Source organism: Harpegnathos saltator, unplaced genomic scaffold (genome assembly GCF_003227715.2).
Source record: "Harpegnathos saltator strain DR-91 unplaced genomic scaffold, Hsal_v8.6 scaffold457, whole genome shotgun sequence".
NCBI classification, from domain to species: Eukaryota; Metazoa; Arthropoda; class Insecta; order Hymenoptera; family Formicidae; genus Harpegnathos; species Harpegnathos saltator.
In genome coordinates, this window is record NW_020230269.1 from 9,341 (window position 1) to 26,437 (window position 17,097).

General features: G+C 41.1%; 1 protein-coding gene across 1 annotated transcript in view; it reads left to right on the top strand.

The window, feature by feature from the left end:
* The first annotated feature begins 350 nt into the window (after nucleotides 1-350).
* Nucleotides 351-17,097, top strand: part of LOC105183742 (uncharacterized) — a 134,087-nt gene continuing 117,340 nt past the window's right edge. Inside the window, exons 1-2 of the mRNA XM_025301922.1 lie at nucleotides 351-432; nucleotides 3,592-3,825. Coding sequence (XP_025157707.1) covers nucleotides 3,594-3,825 — 232 coding nt within the window. The 5' untranslated portion in view covers nucleotides 351-432; nucleotides 3,592-3,593. The remainder of the gene's footprint in view (nucleotides 433-3,591; nucleotides 3,826-17,097) is intronic.

Sequence of the window (17,097 nt, forward strand, 5' to 3'; positions counted from 1 at the left end):
TTCTTGAACAAATTCTAAGACTATATTTCTTCTTGCAAAATGTTATCCGATGCTTAGTTATTAAGTTATTGTAGTTACTGAGTTATTATAATTGCAACATCAAAGTATCAACATATAATCAATATATAAAGTATCAATAAGGATCAATATTGTCGCTTATTGCCGTTTTCCGTCGTTGCAAGCCTAATATAGAATTTGTATTGTACGACTGGAGTTGTGCCTGCATAAACTGTCAGTGACAGTGACAGTGTTTATTCGTTCGCGGTAAACATAAAACAATTTCTATGTGTTCAAAACGCCCACACACATTCTTCATCCGTTGATTTGCTTTCAAAAATCACTCTTTGTTTCAGCAAGGCTTTGTGTCTTAAAGGCAAACGAGCGGAACCGATTGGTGAGATATGCGAACGAGACCGATTGATAAATTATAAGGCAAGCTACGAATCATTCGATTTATTGTAAAACGCGAATAAACGTCGCATTTTTAACCTCTGTTCTCTTTAATTTTACATGCCACGAGGAGAAAGGAATATCCACAATCTCGCGATCAAATCGGACGTAAAGTTAAAAATGAAACTCATTAATCTTACGGGAATGAAAATAAGTGATAAAAACTGTTAATCACAAGATAAGCAATCTTTACCAAAGAATATAATTTTAGATTCACTCAAAAGTAAGAATATCTTATGCTTTCTAAATGTAATTAACACTCCGTTTTTCTCGTTCATATTTTTATAGTTTATTTTATAATTAAAAAAAACTCGCGTAATATCGAATATTTTACTTTTAAATGTTACATTATAATATTCTACTATTTAATTTATAATACTATATTTGCTATTACACCTGTAATGGTTAAAATTTTTAAGTTTTAAAAATAATATGGATGAATATTATTACATGCGTTAATTAGCACATCGCACCAAGCGTCCAACGTCAGTGCCTACACGGCGTGCGTCCCAACAATGGTCAATCGTTCCGTTCCTGTCTTCTGTTCCCCGGCCATGTTCCCGGCCCATAATAGACGAACTATTTATCTTAATAACTCAGTAACTAAGCATCGGATAACATTTTTCAAGAGGAAAAATAGTCTTAGAATTTGCTCAAGAATATGGTATATTAAGAATAACTGATTGTTCCGGATCATACTATATATATATAAATATAATTCTCATTATGTACAAAAAAATGCAAAATGTACGAAAAACCCAACTTCGAACTGCCGTACTTCAGAAACTGTTCATTACCGGATTTTGAGCCCATTGATACTTTGGACATACATTAAGAACTATCATACAGCAAATTTATAAAAACTTTAGCTGAAAGCAATTTTCTACAAGGATTTTGCGGGGTCCTCTACGCTCACGTTTTTGTTTTGTGTTATGTTTCATACCATTTTATACCATTTTATATGTTTTATACCATATGATTAAAATTAATTTGTTTTTTTGTAATATGAGAAAATATGTACAAGCAATCATAAAGCATAACACAAATAATGAAAAATAACGCTACCTAGCGATACATAAGTATTCACACAAGACGACATCTATAGCACGATGTTATTATGTCATTTTCCAAAAATTTATTTATGACTACTTTTTTATATTATTTATGAATGAATTTAGTATCCGGTGCTCTTCAATTTTGGTTCTTACAAAAACTTAAATTTGCAGAGGTAACATGGAGAGGGAAAGGATTAAAAATTTTACATATTTTAATTTAAATAAGCGTTTCAAAGGGTATAAATTACTCCACAACTTTTACACAAAATATTTCTTCATATACCTCATAGTTTAAGAAATATTTGCAAATAATAAACAAGTCTGTTTTTTCAAGTTATTTCTATTCTTAACTGTTGATATACTATTAAAAAAATATATATGAGAAAAAATCTAATATTTTTTAATGCTGTACAACATATCCAAAACCCGTCAAAATCGGTGAGAGACCGATTTTCTTATAAGAATGCCATCGAGAAATCACATAACTATTGGGTCTGGGAAAAAGTTCATGGCGTTTTTTCCGATAGATGGCGTCAATTGCAAATAACTCAGGAAACACAGATCGCAGGGACACTACTAAACGCTTGTTGGAAACTGATACTTCGAGCGTTACTTTGAGTGTATAAACATCGAAATTGGTGCAGTGGTTGGAAAGTTGTTTGCGTTTGAAAATGGAGAAAAGTAATGAAAAATTGTGCTATATTTTGCAATATTATTACGACAAAGGAAAGAACGCTGCGCAGGCTTGTGAAAAAATTTGTGCTGCGTACGGTGAAAATACTTTATCAAAATCTGCTGCGCGGAAATGGTTCGCTCGTTTTCGTTCTGGTAATTTTGATGTGAAAGATGAGTCACGCTCTGGTCGTCCAATCACTGAAAAAACTGATGAAATTCTTGAAAAAGTCCAGCAAGATAAGCATATCAGCAGTGTCGATATTGGTATGGAGCTAGGCATTGACCACAAAACTGTTTTGAACCATTTACACAAAGCTGGCTACAAAAAGAAGCTCGATGTATGGGTTCCTCATGAGTTGAGCGCGAAAAACATGATAGCCCGAATTAACATCTGCGATGCGCTGCTGAAACGCAATGAAATTGAGCCATTTCTGAAACGTGTCATAACCGGTGATGAAAAATAGATCACCTACGACAATCGGAAGCGTAAAAGATCGTGGATAAGGGATGGTGAGCCGTCACAAGCGTTCGCGAAGCCAGGATTGACGCCGAAAAAGGTGATGCTGTGTGTGTGGTGGGACTGGAAGGGAATCGTCCACCATGAGCTACTTCCAGTTGGTCAGACGATTGATTTTCAACTCTACTGTGGACAACTAGAGAGATTACGCCAGGCAATTGACAGAAAACGGCCCGAATTGAATAATAGGAAAGGTGTTGTCTTCCACCATGACAACGCCCGACCACACACTTCTTTGATGACCCGTCAAAAATTGCGAGAGCTTGGTTGGGAAGTTTTGATGTATCCACCGTATAGTCCAGACATAGCACCCTCTGACTATCACTTATTCCGATCTCTGCAGAACTCTCTCAATGGAATTAAGCTGGTTTCAAAAGAAGCCTGTGAAAACCACTTGATTCAGTTTTTCAACCAGAAACCATAGAAGTTCTTCACCGATGGCATTATGGCTCTACCCGAAAAATGACGAAACATTGTCGATAATAAAGGAGCATATTTGGTTTAAATAAATTCACTTTCACACTATAAGAAAACCAGTTGAATTTTACTAAAAAAACGCCACGAACTTTTTCCCAGACCCAATATATTCCTCTTTTTCAAATTATACAAAAGTAAATATAAATTTAATAATTAGAAAATTTTTACTTCCAGCTTTCTGTTAGGCCGATTATTTTAAAGATTTCTTGCTATGATACGTGAAATTGGATTAATCAACATGTTTCATCGAGAATTTAAATTTGCAAGCCTTACTATTTTTATTTATCATCGCAAGACAGAAATAACCACCTGTATTGCAGGTGGTACTCTTTCTCTCCATCTTTTTCTAATTAACATATAATTCGATGTATTTAATCAATGTAAATTTTAGATAGTGAATTTTAATTTTTTTTGCAGATATGCAAGACGTATCGAAGCAGAATGTTATTCGAGAAGAAACAATGGAAAAGGTTGAAGTCGAAAACAAAGTAATAAATTTTGCTGAAGAGTCAGATAGCTCGGAATTATCGATGGAAAAATTATCGATAAAAAAATTGGAAGAAAAAGAGAGACAAGAGGAAATTGAGAAGAAAAAACAAAAAAACCTGTCAATTTGCGAAGAAATACAAGTGGAAAATATGTCTGATTCAGGTTGGTGATAATAATAGTATTTTAATCTAAATATTGAGAAGTAGAAGCATAAAAATTGAAAATTTAGTAATACTAAACGCAAAGAAAATTTACATATTCTAAAAATCTGTACTGAATACTGAGATTAATGGCATAATTGAAAGAGCAATGAGTATATTAACAATTACATTAATATGTTTATCCTACTAATTTAAGAAGTAATATAATATCTACAATATAATGGACAAGTCTACGATGTATTTTCTTTTTCCTAATAACTAATAACATTTCCTAATAATAATTTCTAATAACATTTTATAATAGATGTTATAACATCAACAATATAAAAAATTTCAAACGTAATACTTGTATGTTCATAATTTATATTTAATGTAAATATGTGTTATAAAAAAGTTAGTATAAGTATAAATTTTTGTTTCTTTCGTGAATTTTTTATCTTTCGGTATTGATTTCTCTGACCTTTTAATACTAAATATCTTTATAAATTCAAATATTATCTCGTTTAATTATACATTTTAATTCAATAAGATTTATTTCAAACAAAAAGATTATGGGTAAATTTCGTTATGCAACGTAATCAGATTAATTTGTAACGCAACCAGAAATTTGTTGCAAAAATAGAAAATTTTTGTGGGAAAACATAAATATACATGGTGTCTCAGAACTTTAGGACATGGGTTCCGTAAGGACATAGAGCTAAGTGAGAGGAACAAAAAAGTCCTGTGCCATAATGTGAAAATCGTAATAGTTTTTCAGTAATAACCGCGTAAAGTTTGGCGTTTTCCACGCTTACCGCGGCCTATAGGTGTCTGTGAAGTAAGCACGACGTTTTAATAAAAAAAAAAAAAACGATACCAGTTCCAGTAGCACTTTTCATAGTTCTATAGTTCCTGATAAAAAGAAAAAAAAGTTTCGCATTTGTAATACCAAAAAATCGAAATTGAAAAAATATCGTGCTAACTTCTGTTCCAGCACGACACAGTTCCCTCTAAAGTTCCAGAAGGCTTTATGTAATAGGCGTTCTGACGAGAGCTCCCGTTAGTTCTACTCTAGATACATAGTAATTCCGAATTTCAGTACCAAATTGCATCAAATAACAACATAACATCTTTGAAGCATTGTCGTGCCAGCACGGCACTCTACGAAAATATATTGTGCCGACGATTTCCGGTACGTTCGACGACTGTTATAGTTTGTTCTACTCGAGTTCTATCCATTTCAATCGGTTTCAGGGAGTATTGCGACGTGTTAGTATTTTTTTATGAATTTTGAAATTTAGCGGTTAAAACTGCCAACTTCCGATCCAACCTACTTGTGTGTCGGAACACTCGCTGAAACCGGTTGAAATAGAACTTGAGTAGAACAAACTAGAACAGTCGTCAAACGTGCCCGAAGTCGTCGGCACGATGCATTTTCGTAGAATGTCGTGCTGGCGCTAAATTTCAAAATCCGTAAAAAAAATACTTGCACCTCGAAACACTCTCTGAAACCGATTGAATTGGATAGAACTCAAGTAGAACAAACTAGAACAGTCATCAAACATGCCGGAAGTCTTCGGCACGATGCATTTTCATAGAGTATCATGCTGGCGCTAAATTTCAAAATTCATGAAAAAATACTTGCACGTCGCAACACTCCCTGAAACCGATTGAAATGGATAGAACTCGAGTAGAACAAACTAGAACAGTCGTCAAACGTGCCGGAAGTCGTCGGCACGATGCATTTGCATAGAGTATCGTGCTGGCGCTAAATTTCAAAATTCATAAAAAAATATTTGCACGTCGAAACACTCCCTGAAACCGATTGAAATGGATAGAACTCGAGTAGAACAAACTAAAACAGTCGTCAAACATGCCGAAAGTCGTCGGCACGATGCATTTTCGTAGAATGTTGTGCTGACGCTAAATTTCGAAATTCATAAAAAAAATACTTGCACGTCGAAATACTCTCTGAAACCGATTGAATTGGATAGAACTCGAGTAGAACAAACTAGAACAGTCGTCAAACATGCCGAAAGTCGTCAGCACGATGCATTTTCATAAAGTGTCTTGCTGGCGCTAAATTTCAAAATTCATAAAAAAATATTTGCACGTCGCAACACTCCCTGAAACCGATTGAAATGGATAGAACTCGAGTATAACAAACTAAAACAGTCGTCAAACGTGCCGGAAGTCGTCGGCACGATGCATTTTCGTAAAGTGTCGTGCTGGCGTTAAATTTCGAAATTCATAAAAAAGTACTTGCACGTCGGAACACTTTCTGAAACCGATTGAAATGGATAGAACTCGAGTAGAACAAACTAGAACAGTCGTCAAACGTATCGGAAATCGTCGGCACGATGCATTTTCGTAGAGTGCGACTACCGCGCTCTCGATATTTTTCTCTCTTCGGAACGAAAATAATATGCAGGTCCCGAACGCATGGTGTCCCGTCGCCACATAGTACGCCCTCCCTTCTTTCATGGTAGATCCCCCTTCGGCGCGTTGCAAAGACCATGAAAGAAGGAGGGCGTACTAGGTGGCGACGGGACGTCCCGTGCGTTCGGGACCTGCATCTCATTTTTCGTTCGGAGGAGAGAAAAATATCGAGAGCGCGGTAGTCGCTAGACCGGGAATCGAACCCGGGTCTTTCGCTTGCCGGGTGACTGCTCTAGACCACTGAGCTATCTGACGCTCCACGCTCACGACACTCTCCCCTTCCCAGATAACGTTGAGAGATGTCGTTCGGAAACGACATCTCTAGTGCTATCCCGAGCGCACGGCGACTACAGAGAGAGGCATTGTTACTTGTACCTGGTGGTACAACGTGTCCAAGCTCCCGAGGGCAGTCAAAATATGGCATCGACCCTGGGGCTTATTTCTATGATTTGCACCGTATAAGAAGGGGCAACGGTGGAGGCCGGCATACATGAACCCCAAGTCTTAAAGGATAGCAACCTTTGACCTTGAGAGACCACCAGCTTGTACCACTAGGTACATGTAACAATGCCTCTCTTTGTAGTCGCCGTGCGCTCGGGATAGCACTAGAGATGTCGCTTCCGAACGACATCTCTAACATTATCTAGGGAAAGGAGAGTGTCGTGAGCGTGGAGCGTCAGGTAGCTCAGTGGTTTAGAGCAGTTCCCTGGCAAGCGAAAGACCCGGGTTCGATTCCCGGTCTAGCGATTACCGCGCTCTTGATATTTTTCTCTCTTCGGAACGAAAATAAGATGCAGGTTCCGAACACACGGCGTCCCCTCGCCACCTAGTACACCTTCCTTTTTTCATGGTTGTACTTTCAGTTTGTACGAAAGGAGTTATAATGGGGTTATAGCAAGTTTACAATTTTAATTTTATAAGCTATATTACTTCTTTTCGTCTATCTCGGGTAATGATAATAAATATAACGGTAGAGAGAGAGAAAGAGAGAGAGAGAGAAAGAGAGAGAGAGAGAGAGAGGAGGGAGAGGGAGAGAGAGAGAGAGAGAGAGAGAGAGAGAGAGAGAGAGAGAGAGAGAGAGAGCGTGTGAGGGAGAAAAAGTGAGAGAGAGAGAGGGGGGGAGAGAGAGAGAGTGAGCGAGAGAGAGAAAGAGAGAGAGGGAGAGAGAGAAAGAATATAGGAGAAATTAAGTGAGAGAGAGAGAGAGAGAGAGAGAGAGAGAGAGAGAGAGAGAGAGAGAGAGAGAGAGAGAGTGCGTGTGCGTGTGCGTGGGTGGCGTGTGCGGGGGGGTGTGCGTGTGCGGGGGGGGGGGGGTGGTGGCGTGTGCGTGTGCGTGTGCGTGTGCGTGTGCGTGTGGCGTGTGCGTGTGGTGTGCGTGGTGCGTGTGCGTGTGCGTGTGCGTTGCGTGTGCGTGTGCGTGTGCGTGTGCGTGTGCGTGTGCGTGTGCGTGTGGCGTGTGCGTGTGCGTGTGAGTGTGCGGGTGCGTGTGCGTGTGCGTGTGCGTGTGCGTGTGCGTGTGCGTGTGCGTGTGGTGGCGTGTGCGTGTGCGTGTGCGTGTGCGTGGCGTGGCGTGGCGTGTGCGTGGGGGCGTGGGGTGGTGCGTGCGTGCGTGGTGCGTGCGTGCGTGCGTGCGTGGTGCGTGCGTGCGTGCGTGCGTGCGTGCGTGCGTGCGTGCGTGCGTGTGTGTGTGTGTGAGAGCGTGGGATGGAATGTGAGAGATAGAGAGTGTGAGTGAGAGAGCGTGTAAGAGAGAGGAGTGTGTGACAGAGAGAAGAATGTGAGGAGAGGGAGAGAGAGAGTGTGTGAGAGAGGGAGAGTGTGAGTGAGGGAGACTGTAAGAGAGAGGAGAGTGAGAGAGAGAGAGAGAGAGACAGAGAGAGAGAGAGAGAGAGAGAGAGAGAGAGAGAGAGAGAGAGGGAGAGAGGAGAGTGTGAGAAGGAGAGTCCTGGGTCCGCTGAAAGAGAGTCTGAGAGGGAGAGGGAGGAAGAGGGTGTAGGATGGAGGGAGGTAGAAACGGAGTGTGTAAGTGAGGGGAGAGTGTCAGAGAGAGTGAGAATGTGATAGAGAGAGAGAGAGAGAAAAAGAAAGGGAGAGAGTGAGGGAGAGAATGAATGTGAGAGGCAGAGTGTGAGAGGGAGATGAGGAAAGAGAGAGAGAGAGAGAGAGAGAGAGAGAGAGAGAGAGAGAGAGAGAGAGAGAGAGAGAGCTTAAGATGGTCTTGAATAGAAATGTTAAACGTCGATGTTTTCAGTAGTTATATGGTTACGCGTTACTATGCAGAAAATATATGTCATGGAATTTCGAACTGTATGCGCCTAATACAGCATATGTTGGAGTCGGATATTATCGAACTTATATTATACTTCAGGTATTATTTTTTATTTATAATATTTATTCTAAACTTTAATATGAAGAAGCTGAAATGGCGCGCGCTTGTAGTATTCTAGTAAAACTAAATAGTTTCTCCTTTTGCTGTTTATAAATATGTGTACATTAAGTTCTCAAAACTATATATTTTGGTAAAGTAGGTAGCAGAACCTCATGAAATAGTAATAATGGTGAATAAGCAGTATTTGAAGCATTGCATTCTTTTTACATTGCAATTAAAAAGAATGCTACTGAAGCTAGGAAGATAATTCGTGCCACTCTGGATAAAAAGACGGTAACACATAAAACGTGAAAAAGTGATACCAGAGATGTCAGAATAGGGATTTGATTTTTCGGATCGGCAATGTCCAGGTTAACTACAAAAATTCAACGACGAAGAACTCGAACAACTGTTCACTGAAACTTCGTTCAAAATCAATAGAAGCTTTCATTCACAACTTGAAGTTACTCAACAATATCTCATCATCTATATCAACTCGGTAAAATTCAGAAGAAAGGTAGATGGGTTCCGCATAACTTGAGTCCACATAACCGCATAACCGGAAAATAAGAAAAATTCCACACGGCAATATTTTGCTGATCCAATTTAAAAGAAAAGATTTTCTATACAAGTAGTATGGGGGTAGGTATGGCCAGTCAAAACATTCCCCCTCCACTCGACCCTCCGGCGCCACTAGACCACGCCCACCGGCGTCATAGGGTCGAGTGGAGGGGGAATGTTTTGAGTAGCCATACTTACACCCAAGGCTGAAAATGGCGGAAATTTGAATCACCGAAATAAAAATTAGCGTAATCTAAATATTACATTTTTATTATTCATATTAGGCGTTGTTGTGATTCTAGCTCTTGGTCAGCTGGTTAATTTGCATATTTACTTTTGGAAAAATCTCCTAGGCACTCTGCGAGGCTCAAACCCGGGATCTTAGGGGCTCTTGAGTCAAAACCCGTCTTACTACTGCTCTACTGCTACTCTTTGGTAGAAACTGGTTTCACGGCGTACACGTAGAACGGAGAGAGGTGTGTGTGTGTGTATATATGTGTTGATTAGTGCGAAGTCTCTGGGAAAAATCATGTAAGGCCCTGGCTGGATTCGAACCTGGGTCCGCTGGCTTTCGAGTCAAGCGTGTTATGCACTACGCTACTGCTATACCCTGATGGAAACTAGCTATATTGTATACATACGAAGAGTATTGACGTCCCACGTGAAAAATTTGGCAAATTCTAGAACCTACGGGGCTCGGGCCCCCACCATGAGACCCCGGCTCTCGACTCTCGTGAGCGTGTGTGAACATGTTTGAGCAGGTAGGGATCATTTCGAAGACAAAAACTACCCAGCGGTTGTTGGAAGACGATACCTCTGGTCTATGTCTACCCGAATATTTTTATCTGTGCGGGTTCCCTCGCTTTCGAACTCGAAAAGTTTACAACGGGATTTGTTACCTCGAACTGGAAATCACAGGGAAGAGAGAAGAGGTGAAGAGAAAGGAATGCATCATATTTTTCATAGAATTAATTCACATTTTATTTTTATACATTTTTCTTAATACAGGATTGAACTTGGTACACAGGAATATGATGATCTAGCGATTTACGCTTACATTGACAAAAGATTTTCTTATACATTCGTACAATCAACTGATCGTTTCGTCCACAATCATTGGTAAACGAACTGTTAAACTGCTGGAGGTTATAACCCCGACACATAAAGTAAAGAAAAACATAGCAATAATGACCACAAGTCGTCGATAAGAGTCCCTGTAGCTGAAAGGTATTCCATTGATAAGTGACGGAATTTCTTCTAAGCCGCAGGAGAAATCGTGAGTCCCAAGATGGCATCCCGTAGCTGTCGAAGTATGTGGCCGCTCCATTCCGATCGACGTAGAATGCGACACAGTGCTGTCTCAAATGATCATGATTGTCCGTATTAGCGACTACTGCCATCGACCTCGTCCACACCCTCGGTAGTCTGTCGGCTGGATAGACGCCTGTGTATCTAGCATTGAGATGTTGCAATGCATGTTGAATTTCGAGCGAATTCATTTTATATAATTTCGTTTACCTCTGGTAACGCGATTGTTATAGTCTTGGACGCCTCGACGGAATGTTCCAACACAGTATTTGACTCGTTTTCCTCTTCTTCAACCGGCGACTGTTCGCTCCCTGACTTGTTGGAATAACTATTTTCTCAGTCTTCCTCGTCAATTTTGGAGGACAAACACCGGATCACATAGATGTTGTCGCATTTCTTGATGTTGATTTGACTTTGTTCGATGAACCAGTGTTTCAATTTGTATGCATCGCGTAATGCACAATAATAACGTCTGTGTTTTCTAAATATGTGGAATGAGTAGCCTTCTATTCGTTCGCTGGATGAAAGATCACTGGACGTCGGCGAGATATTCTCCAGATTATACACGTTTCGCGCTAACAAATTTTGCAAGTAGCTCGCTTTTTCCTTACCTTTTGTCATGAAGTCACGAATATGACTCGTAATTTCACGCAAGCGCGGATAAAAATATTTTGGATTAGTCTCCCCATCATACCACTCGATTCCATGATAATTCAGCGAAAGCCAGTTATTTATCCGTCTTGATTTTTCGTTCAATTCCGCAAATGAATACTCTAGAGCTAAGATCCAATGTCCGACAAATGCCTCACTAATACCGACAATAGCCACCTCCTTGAGCACATAGGTATCGTTGCTATCGCGGAAACACTGCACTTCGATGATCACATCCATGTTCTCGCTGTATTCGCAATTCTGCTTTGCCGAAACTATACTCTTTATGGCTCGAAGTCGACTGAGTTATTTTCTCAAAATTTTTACTCTGGAGGAGAATGATGTTGAAAATCTTTACACAGAAAGGGGAAAGACGCCGCAAAGAAAAGTGGGAGATGTGTTTCTTTAACCGCTAAAATCTACAATAACTTGAGAAGAATCTATTTCCAGCACACTTTCAAATTCAGCGTAAATTAAGCAATTGACCGTTGTTGTGAAGGCTCTTTCGAATCGTACTTCCATTCGCAAACTACCGTGTTTCACAAGGTTCCATTGGCCCGCGCAATTAGCTGACAGATCAGGAGTGAGATCAAAAGCGAAAAGAATATAACCAGCAGGATAATCTTCTCTGGATATAGAATTAGTTTCGTTCAAAAAGTGAATGCCCGTTCCTGAGAAAAGTGTGTGATACGCTTCGGCGTAGAGCATCTCGTTACCAGAGAATTTAGGTTGTAACGGTCTGCTAGGGATTTGAGTACCATCGACATACGACGAAAAGAAATTTATTCCATAATGCTGGAAATTGAATGGATTTAAATGCCGGGCACTGTTAAATGCTTTGTTACCGATAAAGCCGATAATTATGCGCTTTGGTATTTGTCCAAGAATGACGTTGTCCAGTGTCTCTCCTACGATGCTGCTATGAATCGTGAATGATTTAACCTCGACTCTCATGAGGGGGTGTTTAGCAGTAGTCCTGGTCAACATTTTCGTATGAGCGAGTAATATGCCTGGGTTTATTCTAGCTCTTCCGATGAGTAGTGTAGTATCTAAAATGCGTATCCGTGACATAGTATTTCCCTCCATAAGACAGAAGGAATCTTTCGAACGGACAAGCCTTATGCGCACTTCGACACCGTTGATCAAGAATTTATCTTGACTGAAGACGTCACAGTGAAGATGACCTATGAGATCCAGTGTTCGTCCTCCTTGTACAAAAGTGGCTCACTTGTCGAGTCCGTGATTGCTTGGTGTCGCTCCAGGTAGAGCGTTCATGTTCCCTGCAATATCACTGTACCACAGGCACGAAGTCAGATGGGAGGTTTTTACTGGTGAAGCATAATTTAATAACGCCTCTATGTAAGCGCAGTAAGCGTAAACATTGTTTGGAGGAGATACGAGCTTTTGATTGAAATATACGTCGATTTGATTGAACATCGAATGCAGTATATGGTTTACCGGGCCTACTTTTGCGGCGGCGGCTCCTGCTCCGGTTTCCGTTTCTACTCGTATGCGTAGCGACAGCATGATGTGAGCAAGATCTATGTATTCTTCTCCATGCCCGAGTACGACGAATTCGACGGGCGCGTCGTCCGTGAGAGAAGACACGGGTTTGTAGTGAATCCATTGTGCTCTCAATATTGGTTTGTGTAGGCGGCAGGGTGTAGAGATCGAATTCACTCTTTAAACATTCGCAAGAATGCGTATGAAGAAAGGACATGCTTCGAAAGCACGTGTTTGTTGTTTAGGAAAAAATATCTGACACAGTACGCTTCTTGATAACTCCCCGACGTTTAGTGAGTCATCTTTCGCTTTTTTTCAGTGAACGCTTCTTCTTCCTAGGTTTCTTCGCTAGCTTCTTACCAGATTTCTTCCCCGGTGCGTTTCTTCGAGTCACTTTCTTTTTACTTGATTTAGAAGCGCTGATCCGATGTTTGCGCGAAGATGATTTACCGCTGTATCCGCTTGGCGTGTTGAAAGGAAACTGAGCTTCTCCGATTTTCGCAGGAACTTTATATCCCGACCCCTTCATCAGATTGTTAATGTGTTCTCCCGCTCTTTTTTTGAGATTTGAGCCTGATTCCTTGAGGCGCGTTTTAACAGCTACTTACAATGGTGTGTTATTCCCCACATCATCGAGTATATTAATTCCTGCGCGTAGAACTTATTTTCCGACGACACGCGCATCACTGGCCAAATAAGGTAACACCCGTCTGAACAGACCACCGAGAAAACTATTGATACCGTGACCGCTCTGATACCGCGATCCTACGAAATCTCATGGATTTCCGCCTCCACGATTTCTCCCGGATTGTGCTTCATAATATTCTAAATAATGCGTCATATCTGTATTCTAATTACGGGATAATTATCTCTAATCTCGACGTCTAAATTGTAATGTAACTGTCAACGTCCCAAATTCAAATGGTATTCTTTCGCCAACCTGATCTCTTATATCTATTTCGATCGTGCGGAAACATGTTAATCGCAATGGAATATAATTCGGTGGCGAAAAATGTTTCACCATGTTACATCCGTAGGCATATTTACCATCGTTGTAGTCGACGGGAACCATTCGGAGAAGAGGAGAATGCACGTCTCCCGTTATATAGGACTCGCAAATAAATAAAGAGTTTATCAGATACACCCCGCACCACACTACCTGGTTCGTCGGACATAAGTTTACGTTTTGTCGTGGTGAATGCGTAAAACTTTTCTTCTCCAGCTTTCTGGGGATTCACATTATGATCAGTATTAGAATAGTACGCTACACGTCCCTACATAATTTTCGACAAGTTAAGATAAATTAATTCTTCATTCGGTCTATACATATCGAAGCCAAGCATACGAGCCACTTTGTCGGAAAACTTTACGAAATGAAGCCTATTGCATTCTTTAATATCGCACGTGCAGTACAGCATTACTTTATCATCATGGTGAGTATCCTGGCGCCAAGCAATGTGTTTTGAGCAATGAGCTAGCGTTGTTTAAAACCTGTAAAGTTCGCTCATCGTGGCATAAACACCCGGTGTTATGCGGGTAACCCCGAATTTGGGTAGCTGTTCTTCATCATTTTTGATGCTTTTGGTATTAATATTTTCATGTGGTGACGAAATGAAGTTGAGTTCTGCATCTTCCTCGGGACGCACGTGTAAAAAACTAAAGGGGAATTGAATTTCGGTAAGCGCAACTTCCCATAAACCAGTCAGCTTCACTTCTTGAGGCAATTCCGTAATAAATGAAGTAGTTGTATTTTCTGGATAGTGTCACATGCTACTATCGCTCGGTCGAATCATGAGAAATAGGTCTTCCCCCATCATGATTTGGAAGCAGCTTTAGGTTCGAAACAGATATCCAGGAATTGAATTTAGAGGAGTAACCTCGCCAGCTGACGAATAATTCTTTATTAGCTGCTCGTCGTCTGCGTCGTATTACTTTATCCACGATAAACTCTTCTTTTTGTAAGTATTTATTTACACTGGCCAGTTCTTGTTCGTAGAATATCCCATCGATCACTTCACCTTACAGATCAATCAATTCGTATACACGAGGATTTCGCCATTCGAGAATACGGTGAATCCGAAATATTTTCTCCGTCCAGTTCGCCTCATATCCTTTCCCAAAGACTCCTTTCGCTCTACTGACTCGCACTAATGTAACCACTTTGTATTTAGCTCCTGGACTATGATTTCTTCGATCGAGTTCATCGAGATGGTGGTATCGCTGCTGCATATGTTCACGACCAAGGCGTGCGTTGTCCAACGTGACGCTTACCGGTTCCATTTTAATGGTGGAATGTCGAGTGTGGTTGTAAGCGTGCACGATGCCTTGCAAAACATCTATGTAACGATGTGTATTTTTGTCTATAAAAAGCGCCATAAGTGTTCTTTGAGCCTTTTGTTGAAGCGTTCGACCACCACTGCTTTGACATCGAGATTTCGCACCGTGCGAAAACATATGTTCTTTTCCTTCAGAAAATTTTGAAATGCTTGACCGATGAATTCTTTACCCTTATCACTCTGCAACCACGCCGGTACCCGTCCTCCGTTTCTTGAGAGTACGTGACGAAAAGCCTCCGTCACGCTGGTCGAAGACTTGCTTCGTATTGGTTCCACCCAGACAAATTTGCTAAACACGTCGATGATTGTCAACAAGTAACAATAGCCTTCGTTGTAATTTCGGAGATTAGCGAGTTCGATCAAATCAACCTCCTACAGAACAGATCGTCGATATACGTGACGTTGTAATGCAAACGTGGAAATTTATGTCGTATCGGTCGATGAAGTGTGTACGCATCCTGCGACTGAAGCCAATGAATAATCTCTTCACGTACGGAGCCGGGTCCTGCTGCTCGCGAAATACTTTTTATCGCAAAGTATCCCGCATAGTGTGCAGGATCGTAGTAGAATTTTGCGAAGTCGGTCATTCCAGCGTATTCCAATTAATCAAACGTCTTTTACTCGCTGATTTAGATGCGTTGTCGCTCACTCGCATTTTACGCCTATATCAGAAGTTATAAATGTTGTGTATACACGCCCACCGTCGCGTTCTTCTCCCGCGAGAGACGTCTCCCCGATAGTACGCTTGCACGTTCGTCCCTTCGCTGGTGGAAGTCGATGTGCATAGCTGTTAGCCGTTAAAGAAGCTATACTCAATTCTAACGGGTTCCAATCTATCATGCATCTTTTATTCGTTGGTTTAGAAACGTCACCGCTCATATGCGTTTTATTACTATTCTCATTGGTTGTTACAAACAGCGCCCGTCCATTCACGTCATCCTTTTCCTCAAGCCACGTCTGGGCAATCTTACGTTTAGACCAAAGTTGATCGTTAGGGGACGGGAGCGGGGTACTGCCACCTCTCGGAAGAGTTTCTCTCAATCTCGTGGAAAGATCATTTTCTTCCGTGTCTTCCTCCAGTAATTCCCGATTTCCTACAAATTCCGGAGAAATATTCACTTCACACAAATGTCGTGCAAACTGTACTCTCGCTACCGCTCTGCTAGTTTTTTGTTCGCGAGCCGCGTCGTTCAAGAGATCGACAATATTCGATCCTCTCAGAATTCTATCATCTATAGTTACGACTCCCTGTCTGTCTTAACTTAATCGACCAGGTACCGCTACATCACACAAATGGGTCAGCAGCTTGCGCGCTTTAGCCCGGTAACTCTTTGACACTTTATTTAGTATTTTTCCGATGCTTTTCTGTTCGCCGGTGCGATGATGACGACTGTCTTTCGTCTCGTATGTGTTGAGAAACGTTCAACGTTCGATGTACGTCAGTCTCTAGGTTAGGAATATCTTCATTTACAGCCATACCAGCGTTTTCTTTTACAGCGTTTCCGTCAGCGTAATCGTCATCTTCGCGAGGGGTATTTTCCTCTTCCCCACCGTTTTCATCACCATCGACCTCACCAACTACAAACTTCTCTTCTTTTTTCCGCGCAATCGGTGTTTTCCCCGCTCTCAAAAAAAGTACAGATGTCGCTTAAGTACTTCTCTATATAATTTCCATTTTTCCCGTGCTCCTCCGAGGACCGGAAAGTTGAGAATTCTATGCATCTCGGCGTCGAGACGCGACAGGATGGAACCCGGAGTACGCACCGTATTTTCATTCTCTACTGGTGCTATTTCAGCCCAGTTGCGGCATTATCTGTCAAAACAGAGGGGATCGCAGTCGAGGAAGACGACAACGACGACGCTGAAGTCGATGATGTATGAGCCTGTTGCTGCAATCTCTCGAGATTATCCGTAGAAATCAGTACCATCTTCTTGGCTCTTTCCATGATTCAAGCGTGAACAGTCTCAATTACCGATAATATTGGATAATATAGCCCCGAGTATAGGGACGATCAGATAAGGTAGAAATCCGCCTTGCTGCACTATCGCTCTCCGTTTGTTTCTCCAATTACCGCGATCATTAGCGATATGACGCAACGTTGATTTGTAATGCGATTTTTTCTCTTCT